This window comes from Oreochromis aureus, linkage group 14 (assembly GCF_013358895.1).
Source record: "Oreochromis aureus strain Israel breed Guangdong linkage group 14, ZZ_aureus, whole genome shotgun sequence".
NCBI classification, from domain to species: domain Eukaryota; kingdom Metazoa; phylum Chordata; class Actinopteri; order Cichliformes; family Cichlidae; genus Oreochromis; species Oreochromis aureus.
Genome location: NC_052955.1, coordinates 2,086,637 through 2,114,157, shown reverse-complemented (window position 1 = coordinate 2,114,157; position 27,521 = coordinate 2,086,637). Strand labels below are relative to the sequence as shown.

Genomic DNA, 27,521 nt, shown 5'->3' with positions numbered 1-27,521 from the left:
ATCTCACTGTGGTAATGTTAATATAATATGGACAATATTATATGTATTGTCAGATATATATATATATATGAGCTTGAACTCTGGGTCAAAGATTCAAGTTGCATTTATTTATATTTCCTATCACCTTAAATCTTCACTCAAAGACACTCAAGTATCTGTGACAGTGTATATACAGATGTATTATATATAAGAGACAAATATTGTTCTTTCAGTATGTTGGCATCACTAAATTTGGCTCAATGCTTATATATATGTGTAAAAAGAAAATGTACTATATATGTGATAACTGTTTCTGATAGAATGAAGATCAGACTGATATATGAAATATTCCTTTATTGGGTGAGAAAATCAGACCATGTCATAACTGCTTTAAGTCATACAGAATAGATATCAGAGCCTTAAACAGGCTGACTTCTGCTAAATGGGTCAAACTGGGCAGAAAGTCTACAAACACATAACATCCTTATAGAATATGATGTAACACTATAGATCAACTTAGCTCAGAATATATAAAGCATATAAACAATTACAGCAATATGATGCAACAAACACAGCAGTGCTACTAATCCAAAATACTCAAAGCTTCATAGAACTGAAACAAACATTTATTTTTAGCTCCATTCTGCTGCTGATACATACTTTAGGTTTCTGAATATTAAACTTGTTGCTGCCTTTCATAGTGTGTAACTTGAAGGCCCTGAGTACTTTCTCCCACACTGAAAACACTGGGATGATAACATTATTTGAACATTACCTAATAAGACTGATTCAGGACAGACAATTAGTTATGTTAAACTTTCCTAGCAGTCCTTCACAAACAGGGAACAGTCTGTCTATTCTCTCCATCTGTCAGCTGCTGCTGGCTCTTCCTCCTCCTCTTCCTCACACACTGCTGAGTTTGTCCTGGTGGATCATCAGGGTGCAAAGCCTCACAGATGATGTGCAGCAGTGGGTCCCTCAGTCTGTCCTCACTCTGGACACTTGCAGTTGTCACACATGGAAATCAAATGTGTGATAAGCTGCAGGATTCAAACACAAGTGTAACTTATAAATACATGTTCATACTTTTATTCCACAATCAGAGAGAAAGAAACAGAGAGAGAGTGCAGGACAGACAGACAGGTGACAGTCTCAGGTGTACACACTGCTACAAAACAGCACAAGAGAAGGAGGATTTAGTGTTTGTGTTATTACCAGTGCTGAACAAGAAGAGTTCCAGATGGTCCAGTGGACACATGTGTGACTCCTGTGATTAAAGCATCTTTCTTTCAGCTTAACGAGTGAACCGTCAGCTCGTTCAAACACACGTTAAAGTCCGTTTGGCTCGACACCACCGAACAGAGGCAGCAATATAACATAGCTAACATTAACAGTGCAGTGAATCCTGCTTGTGCCGTCATATTCAAGGACTGCAAACCGAGCAGCATCACTGACTTTCAGCTTGTTGTGTTTGTGGATATATGACTGACTTTAATTATCCATAAAATCATCACATTCTCTGTAAGATTAAGGTCGACTATATATAGGGTTGCCAACTCCCTGAAAAATAAATAAGGGACACCTTGTGGCCGGGGCCGGGCGACCCAGTGATCTTCACCCTTCCCAGTGTGGTGAATTTTGTAGCTCTTTTTTTTTGTGTGTGAAATTATTTTTTTAACCATTTGACTTGAAGTTGCTTTAAGTAGATGCATATTCTTTGTGATATGAACATATGGGAAACAAATGATCATTTAGCCATTTATTTTTAGCTCAAAGTGACACATTAACACAATGAAACAGGTCTTTCTTAAACAGAAGCCTGTCATGCTTAACTTTTGAGAATATAAGTAAATCTTTCTTTAAAAAAACTCTGTCCTGCTGAACTTAAAATTATATAAATTAATAGAAAACAATAGAACGAAACACATTCTTGTAACAGTGCACATATAGTGCTTTTAGTACAATTGGCTTCAGTTGAGGTATTATTTCAGCTTTTTTAATGCTAATCAGCTGCTGCCGTTTGTAAACCCGCTTGTTCCCATGATTACGCATCATAACTCATCATCATTATTCATCTATGTATTACTTTTATGTATTAGTCATCTATTTGTTGTAATCATCTATCCTTGCAGTTGTTTATTACACAAAATAAATTATATTATCACACTTCTGGCCACATAGTGCTGATATTCACTGCACATGCCCATGTTAACCTTAACCAGAGGGTTTAAAAAACAAACCAGTGTTTACAGACCATATCTGCTTCTGCCGTGGCCTGGTGGGCAAAAAATTGGTTAAGGGTTCCCCGAGCTTTCACGCCCCTCATGTTCTTCATGTGCCCACCATTAGAAGCATGCCTATGGAAAAAGTGCGCCGGCACACAGTGCAGTGCGCTTTATAGGTGTTGTCGTGCACTTTTCCAGCCAGGTGTTTTCCTTTTCCCATTCCTCCCAGTACTTTTGCAGAGCAATGTTGCACAAACATTGCTGGTCTAATGCTGGGCTTACACTGTGCGATTTTTGGCCCATTTTGAGCCGATTTTTGAGTCGTGAGACCGATTTGGTGATCGGCCCGATTTTGGCCTTCATCGTGCATCGTGTAGAATACATGGGGTAACGATAAGCGATTAACACCTCACGACCAGCTCCCGATCATCAATCGCTCGTGAGGGTGTCACCGCAGCCGCTCACACTGCTCACGCGCAAACACGTAAACGTCGGTGAAAAAGACGTGTGTGATCTGGACACAAGCGATGGAGGCACTTGTAGAACTTTGGAAAGCTCATCCGAGCTTTTTCGATGTGGCCTCACAAAATTATCACGACCACAACAACCATGAAAATAGTTGGATTTACACTGCTGCTCAATCACAGCTGCCTGATCAATGTTTTTCATTAGCACTTTAGCAAAGTTGATGGTGGTGTGCGTCTGTGTGAGTGAGAGACAGAGAGGGAGAGCGAGCGACAGACTTTCTGTTATAACCTTCATGTTATGGACGCACAGTGTGAGCACTCAGGTCGCATCAGAGCATCGGCCCGTATAGTGTGAGACCCTGCATCGTGACCTATGAACTTATAACCCCTGCGAGTCAATCGTACAGTTTGAGCAGAAGCTGAATAACGCGACTGAAAAAATCGCACAGTGTCTGTCCAGCTTTAGGTGTACTGTCGTCCGAGACTTGCACCGCAGTGTCGGCGTTTGTTTCCCTGTTGGCCATGCTTCTTGTTGTGGTCATCTGTTGTCTTCCGGTATTTTCTCCGTAAGCCACCTTTCCTCGACCAATGAGATAAGCGGTCATCTGAATTGTCATACTCGAATTGTCATAAGTGTGCTGTCAGCTCATTGGTCACAAAGCAGGAGAGGGGCTGGGAATTATGTTTTCAAACAAAGCGTTAATTCCACTTCACTTCTGATTCTACTTTTGATTCTCACCACATTACGGACGCGCGGCCCTTATGACAGAGATCTCGATGTTGTTCCCGGGATCTGCTGGAGCCACTCGCCTAGCTTGGGAGTCACCGCACCGAGTGCTCCGATTACCACGGGACCATCGTTACTTCACCCTCCACATCTATCACACACATATATATGTATATATATATATATTTAGAAGTAGAGGCTTTAAAACCAAGTTACCGCTGAAAGTACAAACATCACTAATGTCACACAACTTTGCCGACATGTGGCCAACAGTAATGTTTTAATGTTCTTCATTATTAAACATTCGCACATAAATAAGTGACATCATATTCAGTACTTACTTTTGACAGTTCACTCTTTGGCGCTCCTTCTGCCGTTGAGGAAAAATTTATCCACACCCACCGCCGTCGAAAAAGGAGGCAGAGCTGTTGCTATGAATTGTGGGATATATGGGACCATGAAGCGTGCATTGGGACAGCCGTCGTTGCGTGGCGGTGACGTAATCGCACTTAAAATGCATACTTCAAGCGTGCAGACCCTGAATTGGGACACAGCCACACACACACAGCAGTGTGTGCTGAGTGTTGCAGGCACTGACAGACCTGTGCATGTTTGTCATGCTGTGAGCTCCTCCAGCACAAACACGGCCCACAGGTCCAGTTCAGGTGAAGTACCATCCACCTGTCAATCAAAGAGGCCACGCCCCTAACCATAACCAAAGCAGTTTGTGTAGCAGACTGTAAACGTGTTTATTTCTGCTGTAAAATTTTATCACGGGGGCCTATGGGGATTGACTCCCTGATGGAGCCCCCGGTGGACGTTAGAGGAACTGGTTTGATTTATTTTCAGTCCTAGAAGCTGCTGACAGCAGCCTGTGTGCACAGAAAGGTGAGAATGACAATGTGAGCGGTGTGTTCTGTTCATGATGGCTTTTTGACTCCATAAGAATAAATGTACCCGGGAAATGAACATCAGCCAATGTAATGTCCTCTAAAGTGATGGAAACGTACGTGTGTGTGAGAACCACAGTGCTGGAGCTGATCCATCACGCCGTGTCCTGCGTCTTCTCTCAGGTTCAGTGAGTGAGCAGCGTTGTTGTTTCAGACTCTCCAATCATGTTCCTAATGTTCAGGTCCTGCACACTGGGACACGCCCCACTCTCTGTCTTTCACTTTCCTTCCTGCACGCCTATCAGTTTCACCTAAAGACAATACAGTGAGTTATTACACAAAAGCAGTAATGTTATGAGGTGTGTGATGAGCTGCTTATTCTAGAGAGTTCATAAACTTTGAACACTTGTATTAATGCAGAAGCCCAGCGTGCTGTCCACTGCAGCACAGAGTCACGTGTAATATTTGCAGTCAGGTTTGCGTCTTGGATGTGGCAGATTTTTGGCTTCTTGTCAGCTCCAGTTACAAACCTGCACATTAATGCTCAACAACGTCCGGAGTAAAAACATTGAATGTGAAAAATATGAAATAGTCGTATTTGTTCAAGTTGGTCACATGAATATGTTTTGCTACAGTCAGCACAGCTTACACATGAACGTGTTTCAGTAGGAGGAAGGTTTCAAGTTACTCGAGAGGCTTCGGAGGGGACGCGTCGCCCTGGGTGAGATCAGGGCTCCAAATGATATTTGTTTGTTCTAAAAATCTTCACCTGGTTTACAAACTCGAGTTGGATGAAATGTCGTGTTCAGCTGCACAGAATATGACACACTGACGCAGTGACTGCAGAAACACCTCACTGAGCTCTGTGTATCATATTTCATTCATTTTAATGATCCATTTCATTCGATGTGTTTGTCTTTACTGTTATTGTGATGATGAATACTGATCAGAGTAACAAACCCCTGCACATGTGTCGTGAAGTTCTGAATTTGAAGCAAACGGTTTAAACTCAGATCAGCTGTAGGTTGGAAGGCGGGCTCGCGTCCTGGCTGTCGGTGGCTGAGCGACTGTTTCCACTCGAGGAGAAACTTTCTTCTGTGTTCGTCCAACGAACGATGAAAGTTTCTCTGTAGATTTTAGCACATGAAGCAGAACCTGCAGGTGTTTCTGCCACAGTGAAAGAGTTTTGACCAGCAACCTGCAGCAGACCTGCCGCAGATCTGCTCGCCATCTGGCTTTCATTACAGACACCCCGACCCCCGTCTCCCCCCTCTCCCCCATGTCCCCCCTCCCCTCTGACCCACATCTCCCAGTTTTCCTGCAGACAGCTGCAGAAACACTTGTTTACGTACAACGCTCTAATTGGGTCAATCTGTGTTACTGTATCAATGACTTTGTAGGAGGCGGTTATGCTCCAGTGGACACACGCGCACACACGCACACACACACACACACGCACGCACGCACGCACACACACACGCACACAGACGCAGGCTTTGGAGAAGAGACCTCATTCTTGTCGTTCAGCCAAACATTACATATGTCCTCACTGTTTTCACACAAAGGGAGAGTGAAACTTTTATTTGGACCCCTCCTCCTCCTCCTCCTCGTCTTCTTCTTCTCTCTCTTGTGTGAGCAGCTTGTATGAAGCTCGTATCTCTTCGTGCCGCTGCTGTCATGACATGAAGACACGTCGCACTGGGATGTGGTTTGTGTTGAAAGAAGAGGCTAACTGGGATTTTTGGTGTTTTTCTCCAGGTTTCTGCTTCCTGTGACACTATCACACCATGCCTGAGGGGTCACGGCGTGGCAGCCAGAGATCGCCCAGTAACACAGGTAAGGCCTATCCGGCTCTGATGAAGCTACTGTACGCGACACCTTCATCAGGACTCAGACAAGCCGGTGAAAAATGTAGAGAGAGGTTTTTCTCCAGGAGCCGGAGGAAACCAAAAACAGAGCTAAAAGAGGGAAAATATTGGACTTTTGGAACACTGTCTCAAAGAAATGCTCTCTAGACATGTGAAATATCTCATTTTGGTGAAAGAGCAGGTAGCAGACACTGTTGTGTGATATTTGTGGTACTTAAAGCTCACAAAGTGCGTCCCAACGGCTACGACACACCTGGCAGTTGGCTCTTTTAGATGTGGCTGAGATGAGTCATCCAAACTGATGCTGAGGCCAGATATGTCCCAACAACACTCTTGGGCCAAACATTTGGTGCTAACTGGGTCGTACTTGAGGCTGATCCCAGCATCGTTACGCTGAGTCTCGACTGAGCCAAACCGAGCAGAAGAAAAGAAGAAGATGAGCGTACAGAGAAACCAGCCGACGACAAAAACAACGTAAACTGTGTGTAGACAGGACAGGGTTTAACCATGAACTGGTGTTCAGGTATTGGCTCTCAGATCCACGAGCTGCTCAGCATGACGGCTTTCAGCTGTGTCTGTGTTCGAGCTGCTGCTCACTGCGACGATCATGTTGGCCTCAGAGCTTCTTCTTTTAATCCCACAGATTATCTGATCTCATGCTGGGCGAGTATTTAAGATACTTTTGCCAAAGTTGTTGCAAATCTGCTTTTCAACCCACCTCCTGAATTATTCTCACCTCTGCTGGGGTCTTGCTGCTTCATTGAAGGAAAACTAACTCCTATCAGATTAATTTGTTTTGTTCATGTAGATTAGTGTTCAGATAATCCAGTGTCATTCTGTCAGAAAAGCTTGACTCTGGTGGGACTTGAACCCACAACCTTTGAATGCCTTACACTTGTCTAGAAGTCCAACGCGTCCATTGTGCTACAGAGCCACGTGACATGTGGCTGACACAGCTGGTAGGACAAAGGAGAGCGGTCCTGGTCTGGAGTCCATTCGGGCTTCTGCGAGGTTGTTAGTCATGTTCTGAAGTCTTTAAACAGGAAGCAGTAGTAGTCGAGAGGCTTATTTTGGAGTGTGAATCATGCAAAGCTACTCTAGCAGAGTCCAAGCATAAAAACGCTACATCGCCTTTTTCCTGTGAAGAGTGCGAGGAAGAGCTTCCTGTTTGCTCCTCGTGAGCTTCCATTCATTTATTTCATGTGAGTTACAAGATACTGCATCAGGTGTAATTCCAACAATAAAGACTGACTCTGACGGGACTCAAACCCACAACCTTTGAATGCTTTTTCTTCACAAGAAGGCCAATGCACTGCCCATTGTGCCACAGAGCCTGATGTACAGCTGGTACAGTGAGAGTAAGTGAACATGCTCAGAAAGCCTGAGAGACCGCATCATCATAAAGAACAGCTGAGCTGAAAAGTTTGATTTTGGAAACTTCGTGCAGTGATTATTTGCAGAGTGGGCGTGACATGCCCCTTCTCATGAAGGGAACTCTGGACTGTGTGACATCAGCTTTGTTGGTGCTGTAAAGGTTTGGGAGGCCGTCAGGAGCGTTTCACTGATTGTTGGTTCAAGTCCAATCATAGTCGATCCTAAAAGGTAACTTTCACTGCAGCATGTGTCTCTTTGGTTAATTTCTACTGGAGCCGAAAATGTTTGAGCACCTAACGAAACACTGAAGTTTTTTAGTGTCAGTCAATATTTTTGTATATTTGTTTGTAACACGTGTTCACCTCGTGACAGACTGGAGACCTGTCCAGGGTGTACCTCGCACGATGATAGCCGGGGTAGCACCCCCACACCTGTGACCCATTATTTGGGCAGAAGCAGTGGCTAATGCTAGCTAGCTTGGTTAGCAATCCATAGAGACAGAGACCTGCTAATCAGAGCTCAGTAACATCCAAATAAAACCCTTGAACTTCACTAAAACTGGAGCTCCGCCTTCCTGCATGGGCTGTTACTACAGTAACCTCACAGCAGCCACATTATTGGTCAGGGGCCTCTCAGTCAGAGAGGCCACGCCCCTAATAATGCAAACTTTATGCCATAATACAGTTTTAACAGGCGAGTTATAAAGAAGAAATTATCCACAGAGACCAAACAGTTTGTGTATCAGGCTGTAAACATATTTATTTCAGCCGTACAGTGTTAACATTAGAGTCTATGGGACTGACTCTCTGCTGCCTCTGTTGGACGTCAGAGGAACTGCAGTTTCTAGGACTTCTATGTTGGCTTCATGTTTTTAACCCTGGAGGTTGATGCTTGCTTAATACTAGAAGGTTCTTTTAACCTGATAAACACGACCACAGTCACATTAGACCCTCGGAGGATAACACAGTGCCCTTGTGTGGGGTTGATTTTCACCTGAGTCAGTCTTCATCGCTGCTTTTTAGACAGTCTGAGCACTTCATCCTATCAACACAAGGACAGATGTGAGTCTCTGTTAAACAGTTTCACATTTTAAATATTCAGTTGTTTGGTGCTTTTGATTTTCCTGTGACGCTTCCTGTAACCGAACCAGAGAGGCCCAGCAGAACGGACTGCTATCACACACACACACACACACACACACACACACACACACAGTAATGATGTGTAATTACACACAGCCACCATGCTGTTTAGTTGCTCTGCTGGTATATTGGCTTCCATAGTTAGCGCTCGCGCACAAACACACACGCACAGAAACATACCAGAGCTCAGCTACATGTAAAAAACACTGCAATTACCATAGAAGCAAACACACACACACACACACCAATACACTGTGTGAAGGAAGTTGTATGGTTTGTGGTGATAAACTGTAACTCTGAACAATGTTTCTGCGCTGACACACACACACACACACACACACACACACACACACACACACACACACACACACACACACTTCATAAAGGGTCACACAGATCTGTTGATTGTAACCACAGAAAGGTGCGAGGCAGAAAATAGAGAGAACGCCCAAGATAAGGCTGCAGAACAAGGAGCCGGCGAGGAGGAGAAAGGGAGGCGTGCACCAGGAAGGAGGAAAGGAAGAAATGAGGGAGCGAGGGGAGAGAGAGGGGGATTTTTTTTTTAATCTGAAGTTGTGTTCTTGGCTGTGATTGGCTGCTTTTTGAAGCCTCCCTGCTGATAAAAACGTTGTGAAATAAATAAGTAAGAGGGAAGAATCCAGACTGGAAACAAAGGCAGCAGTTGGAGCACAGACATGCAGATGTTAGAGCAGAGGGAAACATCTGTCAGAGATTCATGAAGCACTGTGTGAAAAGGCCGCTCCTCTTTAATAAATGATCAATGTTTCGCTTAAAAGTCACTTTCATATCTGAAAACACAAAATGTTTTTCATCTGAGGGTGGAGCTCCTGAAAAAGGTGGATTGCTGCTCCGAGCGGCACAGACACGGTCTGCAGCGTGCACTCCCACCCTCACCCGTGACCTCGAGCTGTGGGTGGAGACTGATCGTACACCTGAAACATGAATAAAGCACCTGTAGAAATAAGGTGGTGTGGACAGAAAATCCCTTTCACTGCTCTCCTGCTTCTGTGTGTCACACGTCTGTAACACGCTTTATGATGTCATCCACGTTGGGATGTTCCAGCCCTCACAGTAACGAGCTCAGGACGTGTTTTTGTTGATTTTGTATGAGATTTAATCAGAGGAACAGAGACGTGAGCTGATTTTTAGTCCATGGACGAGTTTAACCCAGCACGCTGTTTGAGGGCGTTCACGCTGGGCTGGAGACATGAATGTCAACTCGAGGAAACTGAAACGAGAGTGTGTGTGTGTGTGTGTGTGTGTGTGTGTTTCCAGCATTTGGCTTGGTGCCGTCAGAGGGGTCAAAGGTCATGATCTGAGAAGCCTCACTTCCTGTCTTTGTCTCTGTCAACATGTGTCTTTATCACTTTCACACACACAGTTCAGGCTCGTTGTCTCCACTCTCTCGTGTCTCGGGGCGAGACCTTCTGCCTTCTCGGCGTCCTCCTCGGCGACGCTGCTCGATGATGCGTCAGATGTACATGACAAAGAACACGGCGAATCCTCAGAATGTATGTTATTGAAAGGAGAGCCTGACAAACTCCTCGTCATGCTGCACATACGATTTCACTTCCTTCTCTTGATGCTCCACGTTTTCAGTGTGTCAGGCGACCGCCTCAGTCCACCTTAAATGAGTCTGGTTCCTCGGGTTGTCTTTGCGTGGTGGACGCTGTGCTTCATGTGTGGCTGCGGCGATGCGTTCACTGCTGACGGTTTGCAGACGTGCTCTTGAGCACACGCAGAGATCTCAGCACAGCATCGGCTGTTCTAACGCTGAGCTGCCGGAGCGCCGGGAGAACACGGCGCTCCGATGTAATGGCCGTATGATTGCATAATAACTGCGCCGAAGCTTTAATCACTTTAAATGCTTCGATTTTTATCGCGGCCGATTCTGATTGCTCCAAATCGATTCTGCAGCGGGACGCTCGGCCTGAATATCAAAGAAGAGAGCGTTTGCATCCACTGTGTCAAAGCAGGAGTTTGTGTTTGTTAAGGCGGCTCTGGAGCCGTAAACCGAGATCATCTTCAACCATCTCTCTCGTTGGGTTTAGTGTTTCCCCGCTGAGGGTCCAGCTCCAGTGTTTTCTTTGAGCTCAAAGTTAAATTCCAACTATTCAAACATCTGGCTTAACGTTACATTCCTCGTATTTAACCTTTCAGAGTTTGGTCACAGCCGTCTTCGTGTTTCTTCTTATCTTCAGAGTTAATAGCTGTGGGGGTTAAATAAGTGGGCGGAGCTGCTCGGGTGAAGGTGAGCCCAGCTTCAGTTTCCAACATCATGAGTGACGTTGTTGAGGACTGACAGGAAGCTGAGCGTGGCCTCTCAGGTCAGACTTCCTGCCAGAAACTTTACAGATAAAAAGTCACGTGAGACGAGGCGACTTCTGGAGGGGGAGGGGTCAAAGAAAGGTTTGATGGACATTTGACCGACATCTCAGCGCAGAGCACGTAAAGAGGAAACGAGCGCCTGAGAAGACCACATCAAAAACAGCAGACAGGAAGTGGATTTCTATCATTATTATTATTATTGTCAGCGGGATTATTTGTTTTTGTACTGGATACAAAAATAAATCAAAATGTTCTTTCAAAATAAATAAATAAATTGAACCCCCAAAGGACATAGAGGAATTCCTTTGTAATAATAAGAATGCAAAATGACAAAGTGATTAATAATAGAAATAAATAAATAACACTTCAAAACATCAGCAATGATAATCATAAACAAATAAACAAAGTGCATAAAATCATTCATAAAGACTTAAATAAAATCCTGGCGCGCCTGAATGTCTCAGTGAATATATTTATTGTTTTACTGTTTGTCAGAAAAATCATCCACACTTTGGTTTCCTGGGAAACCGTACCACATGTCAGTCAGCGGTGTCCTGCATTCTCATTGGTCGTTGCTGCAGTCACAGGAGTTTTACTGAGGACCCGCCCACCACGCCTGCTGTCACGGCGTCACTGAGAAACACTTCCTGTTCAACATGTGGGCACGACTGCAGACGCTTCAGCCTCTCGTTGCTCTGATTCCTGAGTCAGCTGTTTAGGTTTGATTCCAGGATGTGTTCGACCCTCTGACGGTGTAACTCGCTCCGTCACTATTTAAGCTCCCTCCTGTCCGCTGTTACTCCCTGCTGGAACATTATTGGCTGAAATAAACCCTAAAGCGCGCCGTGCTCCTCACACAGGCTGTTTGACCTGATATTTGAAGGCGGCTTCATGGTGAGATTCCGACTCCCACCCAGTGGGTGAGGACACCTGGGAGGACAGCTCGGCGGGAACGCTCCCGCCTCCGGCGTGGCTGGCTCCATGTGCTGCGGTCGAAGCAGAAACCTGTGGCGTCACAGTCGAACTCTTAGAGCAGCGAGGAGCTGCTCTCTTATTACTGTAATCACACCCTGGAATCCACGCCGCCTCACAGATTTACGGCGTGTGTTTAAAGGGAATTTCCACCTTAAAAATGGTGAAACAGGAACGCTCTCTGCCTTCAGGCTCAGCTGTTTTTGAGTGCAATGACTGACGCGTCCACACACTTTGTCTCCTGTAACCAGGCTTCTTCGCCATTTTTCCTGCGTCCCCAGTAAAACTTAGATTCTTGTCTTATTTGCCATGAAGGTTGTTTTTACCGTTTTATGGACCCGTTAGATACAGAATCACTGTCAGCTCAGGGAATGTGTTTGTAATGCTCAGTGTCAGTTTCACAGCACGTCTGAAGAAACACGACGTGTTCAACGACCAAAGGAAAGTTAACGATATGCATTAAATACAATTCAATTCAGTGTGGTGTAGCGCCGTTACAGCTAGCTGCACGTGTTCAGTGACTGACGCTCTCAAGTCCAGTCCAGTATTTTTTTGTCCAGCAGGGGGCGCCTCTGGTGTTTGCAGTGAGCTCAGTGAGCACATTCCTGAATACAGCGCTAAATTTGTAAATTCAGATTAAATTACGTCCAAGAGGGAGAAAGCAGGATGGTCAGTGACGTCACATCGGCTTGTGAAACACAGCGTCAACGCCTTCGCACCAAATATTTAGCAACCCGAACCCTAACAGTGCATCATTAAAAAGAAAATGTGGATGTGGTTTGCTGGTTGGGTGGATAATATAATTTAACAGTTAGCTCTGAATGAATGAGCTGACGGGGTTTTACTGTGAGACAGCTCGCACTTCGTTTGTGTTAGTGGGCGAGCTAGCTTTAGGTAACATTAGCCTGAAGAAAAGCAGCTCCGGGTCGGATCTTTAAACCAAGTAATCCCTCCGTGAACTGAATCTCGACATTTTACTCTGACAGTCAGCTTCCTGTTTGGTTGGATGGGCCTCATTAGACAAAACTAGGCTTTTGGGTAACGGCAGCTATGCTGGTAAAGTTTCAGAGTTTTAATGAAAACATGTTTCCAGGTCACATGACTCACAGCACCAGCTGGCTGTGACGACAAACTGACCACAACTACAGACACTTCCTGTGTCAGTTTGTAAGGACACAACATTACATCAGGTAGTTATACAGATCTATTTACACATTTACAGGTATGTGTGTGTGTGTGTGTGTGTGTGTGTGTGTGTGTGTGTGTGTGTGTGTGTGTGTGTGTGTGTTTGAGATAATCTGAAAGCGCTGCACCTGACTTCAAATGCAGGATGTGGTTTGACAAATACTCATGTCATTTTCTCTCTCTCACACACACACACACACACACACACACACACACACACACACACACACACACACAGCCAATAACAGGAAATCAGGAAATCAGATGTGTTGAGAAGCAGTTTTGTTCAGTCGGTGTTTAACGGTGAATCAGTGATCTGAACAGAGAAACATGTGGACTGCCTGACACACACACACACAGACACACACTGCAAACTCAAAGTAAGTCGCTCTTCATCTCTGATGGCTTTTTTTCTGCTGTTTGACTGAGCTGTGTGTTTTCACTCACATTTCTGTGTTGTTTGATGACCGGCTGTGAGGAGCACGCTGAAGGTGATCCTGTGCTCACGATGTAGAAACCTTCATTGTAGCTCAGGATGAGCTGGAAATGCAGTTTATCATCTCAGTGCTTTTACCTAAAAGGATTTGAAGTAAAAGCTGTGAGTGCAGGAAATCGGTCCGATGGTTATCTTTCCCACACATCAGCATAAAACAGTGCACGTGCAGACAGAACCGACGGGAACATTTAGGTAAAATAATTTGGACTACGCCTCTTCGTGTCTGATCCAGGTGTTTTCAGTCACAGGTGTGTGCAGCTGGCCTTTACGTTTACTTGTTCTAAAGAGCTCAGTGAGTTTGGGAGCGGTGCTGTAACAGGATGCTGCGACACTGCGTCCTGCCTCGATGCTCCACCATCGACTCGCAGCGGTGTGTTGCAAAGTGGAAGTGTTCAAAAACCACAGCGAGTCAACCAGACCTTCGACCAGCTTCGATCTGTCATACAGATTAAATCTGCTGTTTATTCAGGTTCCAGCTGCGTCTCATCATACCGAGGTTTGGTTGCGTGTCAGTAATGGCAGATAAAAGTCCCATTTTTGAGACCACCAGGTAAGAGGATGAAGGTGTGACAGGACAGCAGTCACATGTTGTCGGACACTTGGGCAAACGTGCATTTCCCATCCAGTTGGTGAGAGGTTGCTGACAGCTGCTATTAGGCCTGCGATTGTTCACTGAACGCTTCTTAAACTCTTTGCTGCTGCTGCTTGGCGACTTGTCGCTCGTAGTTTGCAGACTAGTCAGCGTCTTCCATGCAAACTATGAGCAACCTGCTAGTAACCGAGGTAATCAGAGCAACACTGTGACCAGTTTCACGACTGTCCTCAGCCTGCTGGAAGACTGTGTGATGTTTAGGAAGAGTCAGTTATCAGTTATGCTGACGTAAGATAACACTTCCCACCCAGTTTTCTGTTGGTGGGTGTGACAAAGCTGAGCCTGATGGAGTTAATGTGAGTCTGACGCTCATCCTCAGTGAGCTTTGCACAGTCTTTTATGGGCGTTTCTCTCTTAGCTGACGACGACGCGAGCAGGCTGGCATTCATCCCCGCCAGCTGTGTTTACAACAGAGCCAGACCACACGGGGACCGGGGGGGGGGGGTCTGAGCAGGGACCCCCGTCACACATCAGACACACTAATTCTACAAATCCCTCATAAAATGTGCATCTTTCTACTGATAACAATAACTTTCCACAGATAATAACGTGAGTGTAATTGATTCCATTTCTTGGAGCATCAGCCACGTGAGGTTAGCTGCTTTACGACGCTGCTGTCAGAGGCGTTCCTGTAAGAACCTGCAGTTACGAAACTCTGTAATATCAGCTGGAAAGTGGAAAAATGTTCTCATCTAACGCCGTACGGAAAGTCCTCCCGCCGGGACGTCTGGAATTTAAACGCTAATGGACTTTAATTACTTCTCCATCTCAGCGTCTCTCTGCCAGGCTCGGTTCAGGTGTGGTTCAGGTTTGCAGTCTGAAGCGAAGGATCGGAGGTTTTTAAAAGCGGCGCTCACCATCGCAGAGATGTTGCCATGTTTGGTGCCATTTCAGAGAAATGCAGAGAAGAAAACGAACAAACTCCGGCTGTTTATCCAGACTCAGTAATTCCCTCTGAAACCACAAACTGGCAGGGAGCGTTTGTTAAACGTTTCAGGGAAACAAAAGAAATGAAAAACTTTGAGTTTGCAGCACATCGTGTGTTTCCGATGGCTTTTCTCACACTTCACATATGTGTTTGTGGCAGATCTGCTTCGGTGGTTTTGCCTTAAAGTAAAATCTTAACTGTCTCTAGTGCTGTTTGATGACTTTCGTTAGACCTCTCAGTGATGTAGACCAGAGACTGAGGAGCATCAGGGAAGTCCAGCGTTGAGCTGGAGAACATACTCGGTCCAGGCCGTCTCAGACCCTTTGGCTCGTGTTTGGTCCGACGATGTGACCTTTTAACGCAGAGAACAGTTTAACCCTCAGCCTCCTCCCTCCTCTGCGCTGTGCTATCAGCATGTCCACAGCGTGTAGCCCGCCGGCCACCAGCTCGCACATCATTACACACCAATCAGTCCAGCTTCAGTAAGGCTCCAAACATCGCTGCTGTTTAGCTTCATGTCGTTGTTATGCAGAGTTGACTTTTTTAGAAATCCTTCAGTGAGACGGTGCGATGCCACGATCATTCGTGTGATTTTAGGAACCGAAGGAGCGTTTGGACTCAGGGAGGGTGAATGGCACCAGATGTTCTTCAGCAGTCTGGGTTTCGCGCTCTGTGACGGGGCTGAACTTTAACAGGAAATAAAGTCAAAGCTTGAAGGCGTGCTGCTGATGGAGTCACGGTAAAGATGGCTGCTCCTTTAACATGTGAGAAAGTCTTTTGTGAAAAGGAAGAGTGTACAAAAGAGGAAGAGTGTGTCGGCCAGAGACGATCCGCTCTGCTGCGCACACACTTCCTGTTTACTCTGACAGTCACACGGCAGGTTTACAGTGATCAGGAAGTCACCGTGGGAGCCGCTGGAAGTGTTTCTGAGGGATCACCTGTTGGACGGGCAGGTAAGATGCTGCTTTAGGTTTTGAAGGAGGGAGGAGTTTATGGTGGACACTGGTGTGGCCGCAGGTGTTGGGAGATGGAAGAAAAGAGCAGGCGTTCAGATGGTTTTTATCTTCCACTGTGGAGAACACCACACCCACCGCTGATGTTATTGTGAAGGCAGCTCATCAGCATCGGTTCTTCCTCTAAACCAGAACGAGAAAATGAGCCTTGCGTTCATCGAGGATTCAGCCTGACGGATGACTTTAAACTGACTGATTGATTTCTGATGATTCTCACTCAACTGTGAGCTAGCAGCGGAGACCACTGGATGGCTGTGGCTGAAGCCACCACCCAGCTGTGGCCCGGCTGTGCAGGGTAAACCACAGGTCCACCTTACATGGGCCAAAGGTCTAAATGCTACATCTTGACACCACCTCATGCTTCCTTACCCGCTGACCCACAAAGAACACAACATAACTGAGGTGTAAAAGTGGGCATGGCTTAACCTTATATTCAGATGTCAAACATTGTCACGACCTCATACAGCACACTTTGTTCTTCAGTGGACCAGGAAGCTCTCCTTTCTGTCAGTGTAAAGAAGTCAAGTGTACGTTTAATCCCTCAGATGTATTATGATGAGAAGAAGTGAAATTCCAACGGTACGTCTCAGTTTTTCCACATGATAAAGAAACGCTGCTGCACGACTCTCCAAGCTGAAAGAAACGAAAGAAACGTGTAAACTTACAGAAAAGCTTCATTTTACTGTGGAGACACTGTAAAAAATTGTGTTGTTGTAAACTGTGAAAGAACTGTTGATCTATTATTTCATTACTTTGCTGTATGAATGGGCGGAGTCTATATCCGCCCATTCATACAGGAAAAGCTGTAACACAGGCTGTAACCGGCCAGTTCTGGCCCCCAGGCCTTATGTTTGACTTCCCATCCTTGTCGTGGAAACTGGCTGATGAAGTTTACAAACACGCTTTAATTTAGTCATGCATGTTTTATAGAGGCGTGATCTACACAAAACCCTCAGTCAGTCAGCAAAACTAAGAATTCTGGGTACAAAAGGTCAGCAGAGTCACACCTGGGCTCAGGTCTACTGACACACCTCAGTTACCCTGGTTCACGCAGTCAGGTGATGAAATGTAAACACTCGGGTCACAGAGGAAGACGCCAGCCAAAGGTCAGGCTTCGGGAAGTTCCCCTCGTGTCTCTGCTAAAAGCAGGTCATTCATCAGCCCGCGCGGCGAGCTTTACAACAAACAGAGATGCTTTGGATGTCGTGCGCTCACAGTCAGCTGTTCCAGGGCGTGATGAGTTCGCTGACCCACTTCTGCACACAGACAAAACGTCACTCCTCTTTGTCCCCCGGTGCTGCTCTGTGATCTAACACTGTTTCCCACCAACCGAGCCCTCCTCATCATACACATTAGGAAACGTGCACGTTTGACTGGTTTCTGTTTGGGTGTTTTAGCTAAAAATACAGCCTGTAAACAAAAGATGTCTCGTTTTATGACTACAATATCAGGTTTTTGGAGCCAGGAGGGAGAAATGGAGTGTTATAAGCTAAACTTGGTTAGCAGACACCTAGCAGCCTGTAAGTCAAAAAGGCCACGCCCCTAAAAGTGCAAACTTTAAGCCGTAACTTATAAAAAGCTGTGACTGCTGGAGCCTCTGGTGGACGTTAGAGGAACTGCAGCTTCTTAAACTACCGTGTTGGCTTCTTTTTTACTCTGTGTTTAAAACGAGCTCGTGGACTAATGTGTGTATTTTTCTCTCTTCTTTTCTTTCCAGCTGCCAAACGTCCCTCCTCAGTCTCATCTCTGAGTGGGATTGTGGGTAGGATGATGTCATCTGGAGAGCGAGGAGCGTCGTCCTCCTGCACCTCCGTCAACACCGTCTGCTCGGACGGAGAGCGTCCCGCCTCCCTCTCCCTCTCCTCCTCTGCCTCGTCAGTCTCCCTGCAGGACTCCTCCCACTCCTCCTCCTCCTCTTCCTCCTCCTCACTTCCTTACGGCGCAGTGCCGACATACAACGCCTCGTCGTCGTCTTCCACGCCTAAAAGAAACGGCTCAGACATCAGTCTGGACCTCACTCCCCTCGCACCTCATGGAGGAGGAGGAGGAGCATCTGGAGGAGGAGGGGCGTGTGTCGCCAAGGTGACAGGAGGAGGCAGCCACCTCAGTAATGTTGCTAGTCCGGTGGGCGTGGCAGTGGCGGCGGCGGTGGCCACGCCCAGACAGCTTTCACGGCTGGACCGAGTGGTCCTGGAGATCGTGGAGACGGAGCAAGCCTACGTCAGAGATCTGAAGAGCATCGTGGAGGTAAGAGCTTTCATCCAACCATCCAAAGTATTCACGTCACTGCAGCGTTTCCGACCCGGAGGAGGCAGGACGGGCCCAAAATGACTCATCACTTTTAGAAACTATGCGTTTATTTCCTCCAGCTGTTTGCAGCTGTTTGTGTGAGAACATGCAGCAAAACAGAATTATGATCAGAGAGGAAGCCACGCTAATGCCATCAAATGCATTTGATAGCACAGCTTCTTCTCTAGTGTCTGTCTTAGAATACTTGTGTTACCCTAAGAACACGAAAGACCAAACAGTTTGTGCATCAGGCTGTAGACACGTTTATTTCTGCTGTAACGTTTTAACATGGCAGTCTATGGGGACTGACTCACTGCTGGAGCCCCCGGTGGACGTTAGAGGAACTGCAGCTTTTCTTACCTTTGCCCACACTCAGATTTTGAGGCCAGCAGTTTATAAAAAAGCACAACACACAGTTTGTTTGTGTTAAATGGCTTTTTAAAGTAAAATTACCCTGATGGATGTTTGGAGCTTCCGCTCTGAAGGCCAACGGATCAGTGCAGAAGGATAGAGTCAGGATAGGAAAGCCTCTCTGACCAACAGCACTGTGGTGCCTATGAGCAAGGCAACCACGGTGCTTGAAGAAGAGAAGATTGAATGTAGCCTCCAAGAACACTTTAAAGTTTGTGATTCTCGTTGGCATCGCAGAAAGAAGCTCCTTAACACCAGCGGACACAACGAAATACACCCTGTGAGCTCAGACAGACGTCTGCATGTCAGACATACCAGCCTTATTGCTATTATTCCTGTTGCATTGTGGGAAGTCATTCCAGGTTTCTCCTAAGTGAGGAATGTGTCCCGCTGAGTGAAAAATGAGTTTTTTTTCAAAGAAACTGAACAGAAAAACTCGTCCTGACAGAATCTGCTGACTTTGTTGTTTGTGTGTGTGTGTGTGTGTGTGTGTGTGTGTGTGTGTTTCATCCATCACTGGCCCAGGTGTGCCACAGCCAGGTGTGTGTGTGCGTGGGGCTGTACGATCGGAGTGTGAAACATCCTTTTGAAGTAAAAGAGAAAATTTACTGCTGCTTTCATCCTCTGCCATCACACACACACACACACACACACACACACACACACACACACACACACACACACACACACACACACACACTCTGTCATCAGGTTTATCAGCTGTCTGTCAGTTTCGTCTCTCTGACCTTCTGCAGAGGACAAACCTGCAGCTCCTGGTTAATCCCTCCTGACTCCTGCTTTCGTCCACATTCACAGGTCACTCTGACAGTCACATGACTCCTCTGGACTGTTACTGGATCGTTATTATCACTGAATTCTTTGGGCTGAAGCTCACTCACGGTCACGCAGGTTCCTCCACTTTTCTGAGTAAGAATCAGACTGATATCAGATCAGTGAGAGTGGGAGGGACCACCAGGTGATTAAATCTAACGTCCACTCTGAGCGTCACAGGGAGCCTGAAACCTGAGCTTTGTGCAGCACGTCTGCAGCATACCTCACACCTCTGTCCTGTCAGGCTGTGTGTTCGTGTGTGTGTGTGTGTGTTCGTGTGTGTGTGTGTTGTCCTGTAATGTAAGTCTTCAGTCCTGCTCTTCTCTGTATTTGAGGTTTTGCTGAAGTCTGTTTTTGATTGAGGCTACATGATGTCACGCTCTCTTGGAATCTGAACCAACTACCATAATAAGCCCGTGTGTGTGTCTGTTTCTGTGTGTGTGTGTTTGAGAACAATGCAGTGCAGAAACTCTTGGAAAGAGGAAGAGAGCGAGCGTCTGAGAGCAGCTCGTTTCCGTCGTTCCTTCTTTGCTTCATAAAGTCAGCTGTCAGCAGACTGACGTCGCTCCACCTGCTTCGACTCTTCTCTTCTACTCATTAACGCTCCTCTCCCCTCTGATGCCGGCCTGAAGTCCAAAGATTTGTCAAAAGACTGCTGAAACAAGCGTCATCGGGGTGGAAGGAGAAAACGAAGTGAACAAGAGGGCATGGAGCTGTTGGCCTGCAGCCAAGGGGGACAGGAAACTGAGGAGGAGGAGGAGAGATAGATGAAGAGGGGGTTAAGAGAAGAAGACAGAGATGGAGGAGGTGACGGAGAAGGGAAAGGTTTAGGAGAAGCAGCAAGAGGATAAGGATACAAAGATTAGGAGAGAAGAAATTTGGACTTGACATGAAGGGAAAGACAAAAAGACGAACGCAGGAGTGAAGAGAGCAAAGCGAGGCTGAAACCAAAAAGCTGCAGAGCAGCGGCAGCGTTTACATTCAGCCCACCAACCACATCAGAGCTCGCCATCGTTCGTGTAAACTGTTATGAGGTCGGCGGGTTGGTAGAGCAGGCGGAGGATGAGGGCAGGAAGAGGTGACCGGATGGGAGGCACAGACTCTGGAGGCAGAAACAAAATGCAATCAGTGCAAAAGACAAAGGTTACAGCGCTGTGCATGCAGACCCGACAGCTGCTGCGCATGAGGAAGACAAGTGCAGCTTCGTCACCTCTCAGCATGCAGCAGGTTACCGAGCTTTAGCCACAAACTGAACTAGAAGATTTGAGCTTCCAGAACAAGTCTGTGACACGAGCTTTGGGCCTGGAGTTCTTCTTCATCTGCATCATAGATAAAAAATCCACCTTGAGACTCGGCTCCATCAGTTCAATTGCATTTTATTTACACAGCACCAAATCACAGCAGCAGCGCGCCATCCAGAGTAAGCATCTGGCAACATACCGTATTTCTAAGAGTGCAATAACCTCAGTCCACATTAGTTATTAATTATTTTCAAATGCATGGCTAACATCGCCGGATTGTGGGATTGAACCCAAACCATGAGGCCTGACAGGGACTCTCCGTCTCCTGGGGGAACGTCCCATTTCTGAGCGGCTTCCTCCCACAACGGCCTTTTGGGCGGCAGCTATCATCTGTTGACCCTGCTTCAGTTCAGCGTAATCTGACCCGAACGTGGGATCAGGAGCGTCGGCGCCTGTAAACACCGGAGCGTATCGAGTCACGCAGCATGTAAACAGCTGAGCGGAAAGAACAGAATCGGCGAGGCTGTGACCGCATCGTTGACGCCGTCCTGCAGACAAACAGCACATTCTGTGGTTTCGCTTCAAAGTGCTGCATCCGAGTTTAAATCAGCGGCCGTCCGCAACGTCACGTTTTCTCATCTCTCACGCTTCCCGCGCGCCATCCTCACAAACGCACTCCTCTTGTCGTTCTTCCTCTCCCTCCGATCGCTCTCTGATTGTTTTAAGAAACTTTTCCCTTGCGGCTCTTCCTCATTCCTCTCGTCTTCCTCTCTTCATCTTCCCGTTTAGCTCTGTCACTTTTCACTCATCTCTGCCTCTCCGTGCCTTCCAGTCTGCATCTGGGTTTTTCCTCTTGCCTTTAAAAGGTGATGAATGTGGCCAAGGCCTCTCATTATATGCCTCATTATACACACACACACACACACACACACACACACACACACACACACACACACACACACACACACACACACACACACACACACACACAGGGGAGCTGTGTGTGTGTGTGAGAGAGCGAGTGCTTGTTTTGGACATGATTTAGGAAAAAACAGAAAGCGAGCGATGGAGGAAGAATGGAGATGATTTATGTTTGCAGCCGTCTCCTAGAAATACGAGTTTCCCTGAGAGTCCCAACGAGAGGCCGACACGTCGAGTTCACTGCGTGGAAACGAACGTCGCACCGTATCACGTATAATTTGGTTCACATAAAACCTCCAAGCAGCACGACACAACAGCCTCGTTCATACATACGAGCTGTTACATAAAACTCAAAGTGCATCCTGATGTGGAACCAGAAAAAAAAGGGAAAAGTGTAATTTAATCTCCTCCTCTGGGGTATTTTTAGGAGGCTCGTGTTGCCTGTTTACAGGCCCAAACAGCTCGATGACTGTGTGGGAAATTTCACACAAAATTATATTACACCTCCAAAAGCCGAGATGAAAATCACCCTGGCAGGGACGCTCACCTCTTTTTAAACAAAGAGCCGAGCTGGAGATCACCCTCTGACAGGGACGTGCAGGAAACCTCTTTTTAAACCCGAGACAATCACGTGATATTTAGGACCCTTCTGTTAAATCTGACAGGGAATCTGTTGAGCATGACTCTTTCCGGAAACACCTCGGGGCATGTGTGATGAAAACTGCGGCAGTTTAATGTCTGTTGTGGATTCAGGCAGCAGACCCGGGGAAGAGGAGCACGATTCAGGCTGCGATTGTTTATCTGTGGACCTGGTGAGCAGACCTCGGCCTCTGGTGCTTCTCACACTGTTTCTGCCTGATTCCATCCAAATATTCATCTTCTCTCGATGTGGTCGAGTGCAGCCGGTCAGCTTTGTTTACCTGCGAGATGTTCAGAAACGTTGCACCACATCACGCGTGTCCATATAAAAGGTTACTGAGTGCAGACTAATGAGGGCAAATGTTCAACTGCTTTCACTCGATCGTCTGATCACTTCTGAGCCCATGGAAATGATTCATAAACCCTGTGAATTAGGAACAAGGCGAAACTAGACAAACTGCATGCGGCCGTATTTGGACAGTAGTGATAACCAGCAGAGCCGGAGCAGTGGAAGAGCATCAGCTAATTCCCTCCTACGTGACAGCATTTAAGGTCATAATGAGGAAATTACATTTGCAGAGCTGCACTAAATAAATCCTAACACGATGAATCTGCAGTATCTGTTTGTATCGGAGCATCGTGACCGGCTGTCCTCAGTGTCTGTGCAGTCTGATAATCAGCTTCTCTGTTCCTCCTTTACTTCTTGCTTTTTCAAGAGTTGGTTGCTTCCTGTTTACCCTCCTGCCTGTGGGCACCCTGAGCTCGGCGCCTCTGACGGTGCAGGTGGTTTCCTGCTCACGCAGGAAGTGTCGATTTGCACAGGTTTGCTTTGGCACCTCTGCACGGGTGCTGCACTCGAGAAGCTGTCACCTCCGTTTCATCGATGTGAAACTGCCTGCTGAGGAGCGTCTCCGCATCACATGATTTTGTTCCTGTAAACGTTGGCGTTGCACAGCTGATATCACCACGCATGCTTTATGAGAGCCTGTGCATTGCAGCGTGCACAGAAATCATTATGATTTAAATGACTAAGCTGATTGGTTCCTGGTTTGCATGCTGAGCTGTTTGTACGTCCTGTCCACACACCGAGCACAGCACGCCTTTTATTTATTACTCTGCACTCGTACACTCGCGGGAAAGTTTCACTTGAAATGTTTCATTTAGTGTTGCTGTGATAAGAAATGCTTGAACTTGAATTAAAGTTGAAGATAAATTGACCTAAGGTCATGTGATTTACCCTGTGAAGTTCTGTCCACTCAAAATAAATAAGTGAGTTTAACACCCTTAAGGGGAATTAAATAAAATAATTAATAATACTGTATCCAGTAAGGCATTAATCCAAAGTTGTCATGAATCGGCTGTGGCAGGCAGGATATAGGACCCAAAGTGCAGGACACTCAGTCAGAGGAGTAAACTCAAAGAGACTGCTTTATTGCAGTTACAGGACAAAACTCCAAAAACAATAAACTTACAAAAAACAACCCCAAACTAAAGCTAAACTCTAAGAAACCTGGAGGCTAGGGACGAGGCGCACAGAGGGAAAACCACACAGCATGAGGGGGCGACGTGACACTGACTGAGAGAAACACAGGGCTAAAATACACTGAGGGATAACGAGGGGATGGGGCACAGGAGGAGAGAACAGCTGGGAGTAATCAAACACAACAAGAACAGGGGAAGCCAAACTAGACACACTGACATGAGACACAAGCTGTGTCCCAAAACGTCGGCTGCATCCTCCTGAGGCCGCATTTGAAGGCCGATTACGTCACAGCCAGGCGACGAAGGCTGTCCCATTTCGTCGACTCCTTCAAATGCGGCCGACAAATGTGTCCTCCTTTTCCCCAAATTTGAAGGATGGGTCGGGTGTGTCCTTCGTGGCCCACCATATCCCAGAATTCATAGCGCGGCCCAGCCAATTCCAGTTTCCAACAATGGCGGCAGCTACTAAGTTTTAATATTACTCTTATTAATCTTTCTGGGTCACAAAATAAACTTTTAACATATTTTCAGGCGAGAAAGTAGCTGTGTAAACATCAAATATCTGCTCGGTTTATCAAGATATCGCATATTTGCAAAAGTGCGTCGATGCTTTCGGACACGTCTGTTACCCACCAGCTCGATAGCTAGCACGGAGCTCGAAGGTCACTCGAGCTGGCGAGAGCAGCGGACTCCCGGCTTCGTTTTCAGGCCCCCGCTGTCTTTCGCTACTCAGGTTAAACATGATATATAAGTCACTCGGAGAACTTAAAAATGTAATTGTTTGGCTTTTTTCGGTGTTTTATTTGTTCCTGAGTAAATCGGTTTGGCTGAGATCAAAGTTATTAGATTAATAGATTAAATAAAACTTTATTAATCCATCGGGTGGGTTCCTCCGGGATTTTTACACAGCTGAATAAACATCAAACAGAAAACTGATTAAACAGAAGTGTGAGACGGTCTACAGTTTACGCCAGTGTCCTGTTATATTTTAGATAGCAAGGAGCAGACGGCCGAGTTTATTAAACTCCACGAGACAGCGGTGACACAGATCTGAAGGCTAGACCGTCCCATTTCACAGCCGTTTACTTCCGGCCTTCTCGGTCTACGAAGCCCACGTAGACCGCGAAGGCCGGGTCCTCCGAAGGATGCGGCCTACATTTTGGGACACAGCTACAGACTAACAAAGTAAAACAGGAAACACAACACAGACGTGGACTTGCCAAAGGGAGACAGCAGACAGGGGAGACGGAGACAAAAAACAGAACACGAAGAACGCTAACATTGAAACCAAAAGACTAGAAATGATGAAAACTGACAAAAACAAAGTTCAATAACAATTTAAACTCAAAACACTGGGTCACTGACCCAGGACTGTGGCAAAAGTACATAACATAAAAGTCAGCAGAGAGCAGCACTGAGGGAAGCAGAGACAGGACTAGAAACAAGACTCAGGTGAAAATGATCAAGACAATCAGACAGACAGCAAGTAAAAGCTGAAACAAATTCTAAACAACATAAAAGTAAAAAGACCCAAGAGACTCAAACACAGAGTTATAACCCAGAGCATTCTCATCCCAACGTGTAACATACCGATGATTTGTTGCGTGTCGGTATGTTACGTGTTGTGTTGTATAACCAGACGAGAAACGACACACACAGGACCGAACTCCAAACTGACACAGGACAGTAAAGCCAGCATTAAACAGGAACCAGAACTCAAATATTACAATAAAACATGAATCCAACAGTGTTCAAACATCAGAACCAGAGCCAAAGTCAAACTGGGACAAAAGTGTGTCAGCTGATGTTAATGACTTCCACACCGCCGTGTTTTCACAGGTTTGGCTGACATAAATTATGAAGCGCTGTCTTTTACCTGTCTGTGACGTTTGATAGGAAACTGCTGCAGATCGAACCAGCTCGTTTATGCGCTTCATGCGCTCGCATTCCAAAGTCAGCAGCATGAATATTCCCGAGCTGGAATGGCACGTGTTTTTCTGACTTTTCCCCGCTCTGCTGACACTCCTCATTAGTCAGACATCAAACACCTGCTGCTGGAGGCTCGCTTCAGAGCTGAAAGCTGCTTTAATTTTCATGACAGCATCGGGGTAAAGAGTGCTGCCAAACTAAATAAACCACCAACGAAGAAGTGAATCGGAGTATGTGCAGAGCAGGAGGTGGAAACACTGACTCAAACCCTCTCTGTGTGTCTGCAGGACTACCTGGGCTGCATCATCGACTGTGGCGCCCTGCCGCTGAAACCCGAGCAGGTCAGCACGCTGTTCTGCAACATCGAGGACATCTACGAGTTCAACAGGTAACTCACCTGCTCCTCTGTGCTGCTGTTCCACGTTAATGAGTAACGTGGAACAGCAGGAATCAAAAGTCTGTTTGAGCGAATGTTTCTGTGTTTTGTTGTCTCTGGTTAACTTTTGGTGCCGTCAGTCGAGTAAGAGTCGAAGAGTTTGGTCATTTGGAAAAGTCGCTGATTTTTTCTGCTGTTTCTGACAAAAAGTTTCTAAATTTCCTGGAAAGAAGTTCTTCTCATAGTTTTGATTTTGTTATGAAGCGACTCAGCTTTGTTCATATAGCACCAAAGCACAACAGCAGCGGCCTCGAGGAGCTTTAAATTGTGAAGTAAAGACTGTACAATAATACAACCGCCTATGAGCGAGCACTTGGTGACAGTGGGGAGCAAGAACTTCCTTTAACCAGAAGAAACCTCCAGCAGATCCAGGTGATTCTGACTGTGGTCCTTGAGATTTTTAGAACATATTTGCCTTAAATCTGCATTCTTTTATATACAGTTAACCCTGTGAGGTCAAAGCCAGTAACGTCCTGTCATAACTCTGTGTTTTCGAGGGAAATTAAAAGTAATTAAAAGTGGACAACGCTGTTTGAGAGAACAGAGAGAGCGTCTGGTCACATGACCAACCTCCGCTGTTATCTTGAGCCAAAAATGAATTATAGCCTTGTAATAATGATGTGCTGGTCACCTGAATCATTTGTCTGCAGCATTAACATTGCCAGGAAGACGGGAGATATTTTATGTTCTGAGAGCACAGCGTCAGAGATGCTAACAGGAAGTTTTTCAGTCAACTTTTCTGCACTTTCATCCTGGTGGACATTTATTTATTTGAAAAATCTGCTCCACTGGAACAGGAAACCCCTGTGTGGGACTTTCAGTGTGTTGTAGTCTTAAAAACACCTCCTTGGTAACACGTTAGGCTCTGAGTGTCCTAAAGACCTGCAGACAGGAGGACTGAGCCAAAACCCGTGACCTGCTAATAGCTCGTAGCTAGATCTGATTGGTGTCGAAGGTTCGGCCAGAAGCAAAACACTTTGTTGAGCAGAATGAAGTGTGAGGAGCAGAAACCCCAAATCTAAAGTCCTCATGACCTTAAACTATAAGCTGAGCAGGGCACTAACACTGCCAGGGC

At 46.2% G+C, this 27,521-nt stretch overlaps 1 protein-coding gene across 5 annotated transcripts in view; it reads left to right on the top strand.

Moving 5' to 3' along the window:
* Window positions 1–27,521, top strand: part of plekhg2 (pleckstrin homology domain containing, family G (with RhoGef domain) member 2) — a 94,049-nt gene that overhangs the window by 17,434 nt on the left and 49,094 nt on the right. For 4 of the 5 annotated variants that reach the window (XM_039622662.1, XM_039622661.1, XM_039622660.1 and 1 more), the window contains exons 2-4: window positions 6,047–6,124; window positions 17,985–18,514; window positions 26,298–26,398. In XM_039622662.1, coding sequence (XP_039478596.1) covers window positions 6,076–6,124; window positions 17,985–18,514; window positions 26,298–26,398 — 680 coding nt within the window. In that variant the 5' untranslated portion in view covers window positions 6,047–6,075. Of the gene's footprint in view, window positions 1–6,046; window positions 6,125–13,445; window positions 13,559–17,984; window positions 18,515–26,297; window positions 26,399–27,521 lie in introns of those variants that run through there. The other variant, XM_031751853.2, reaches the window with a different exon arrangement.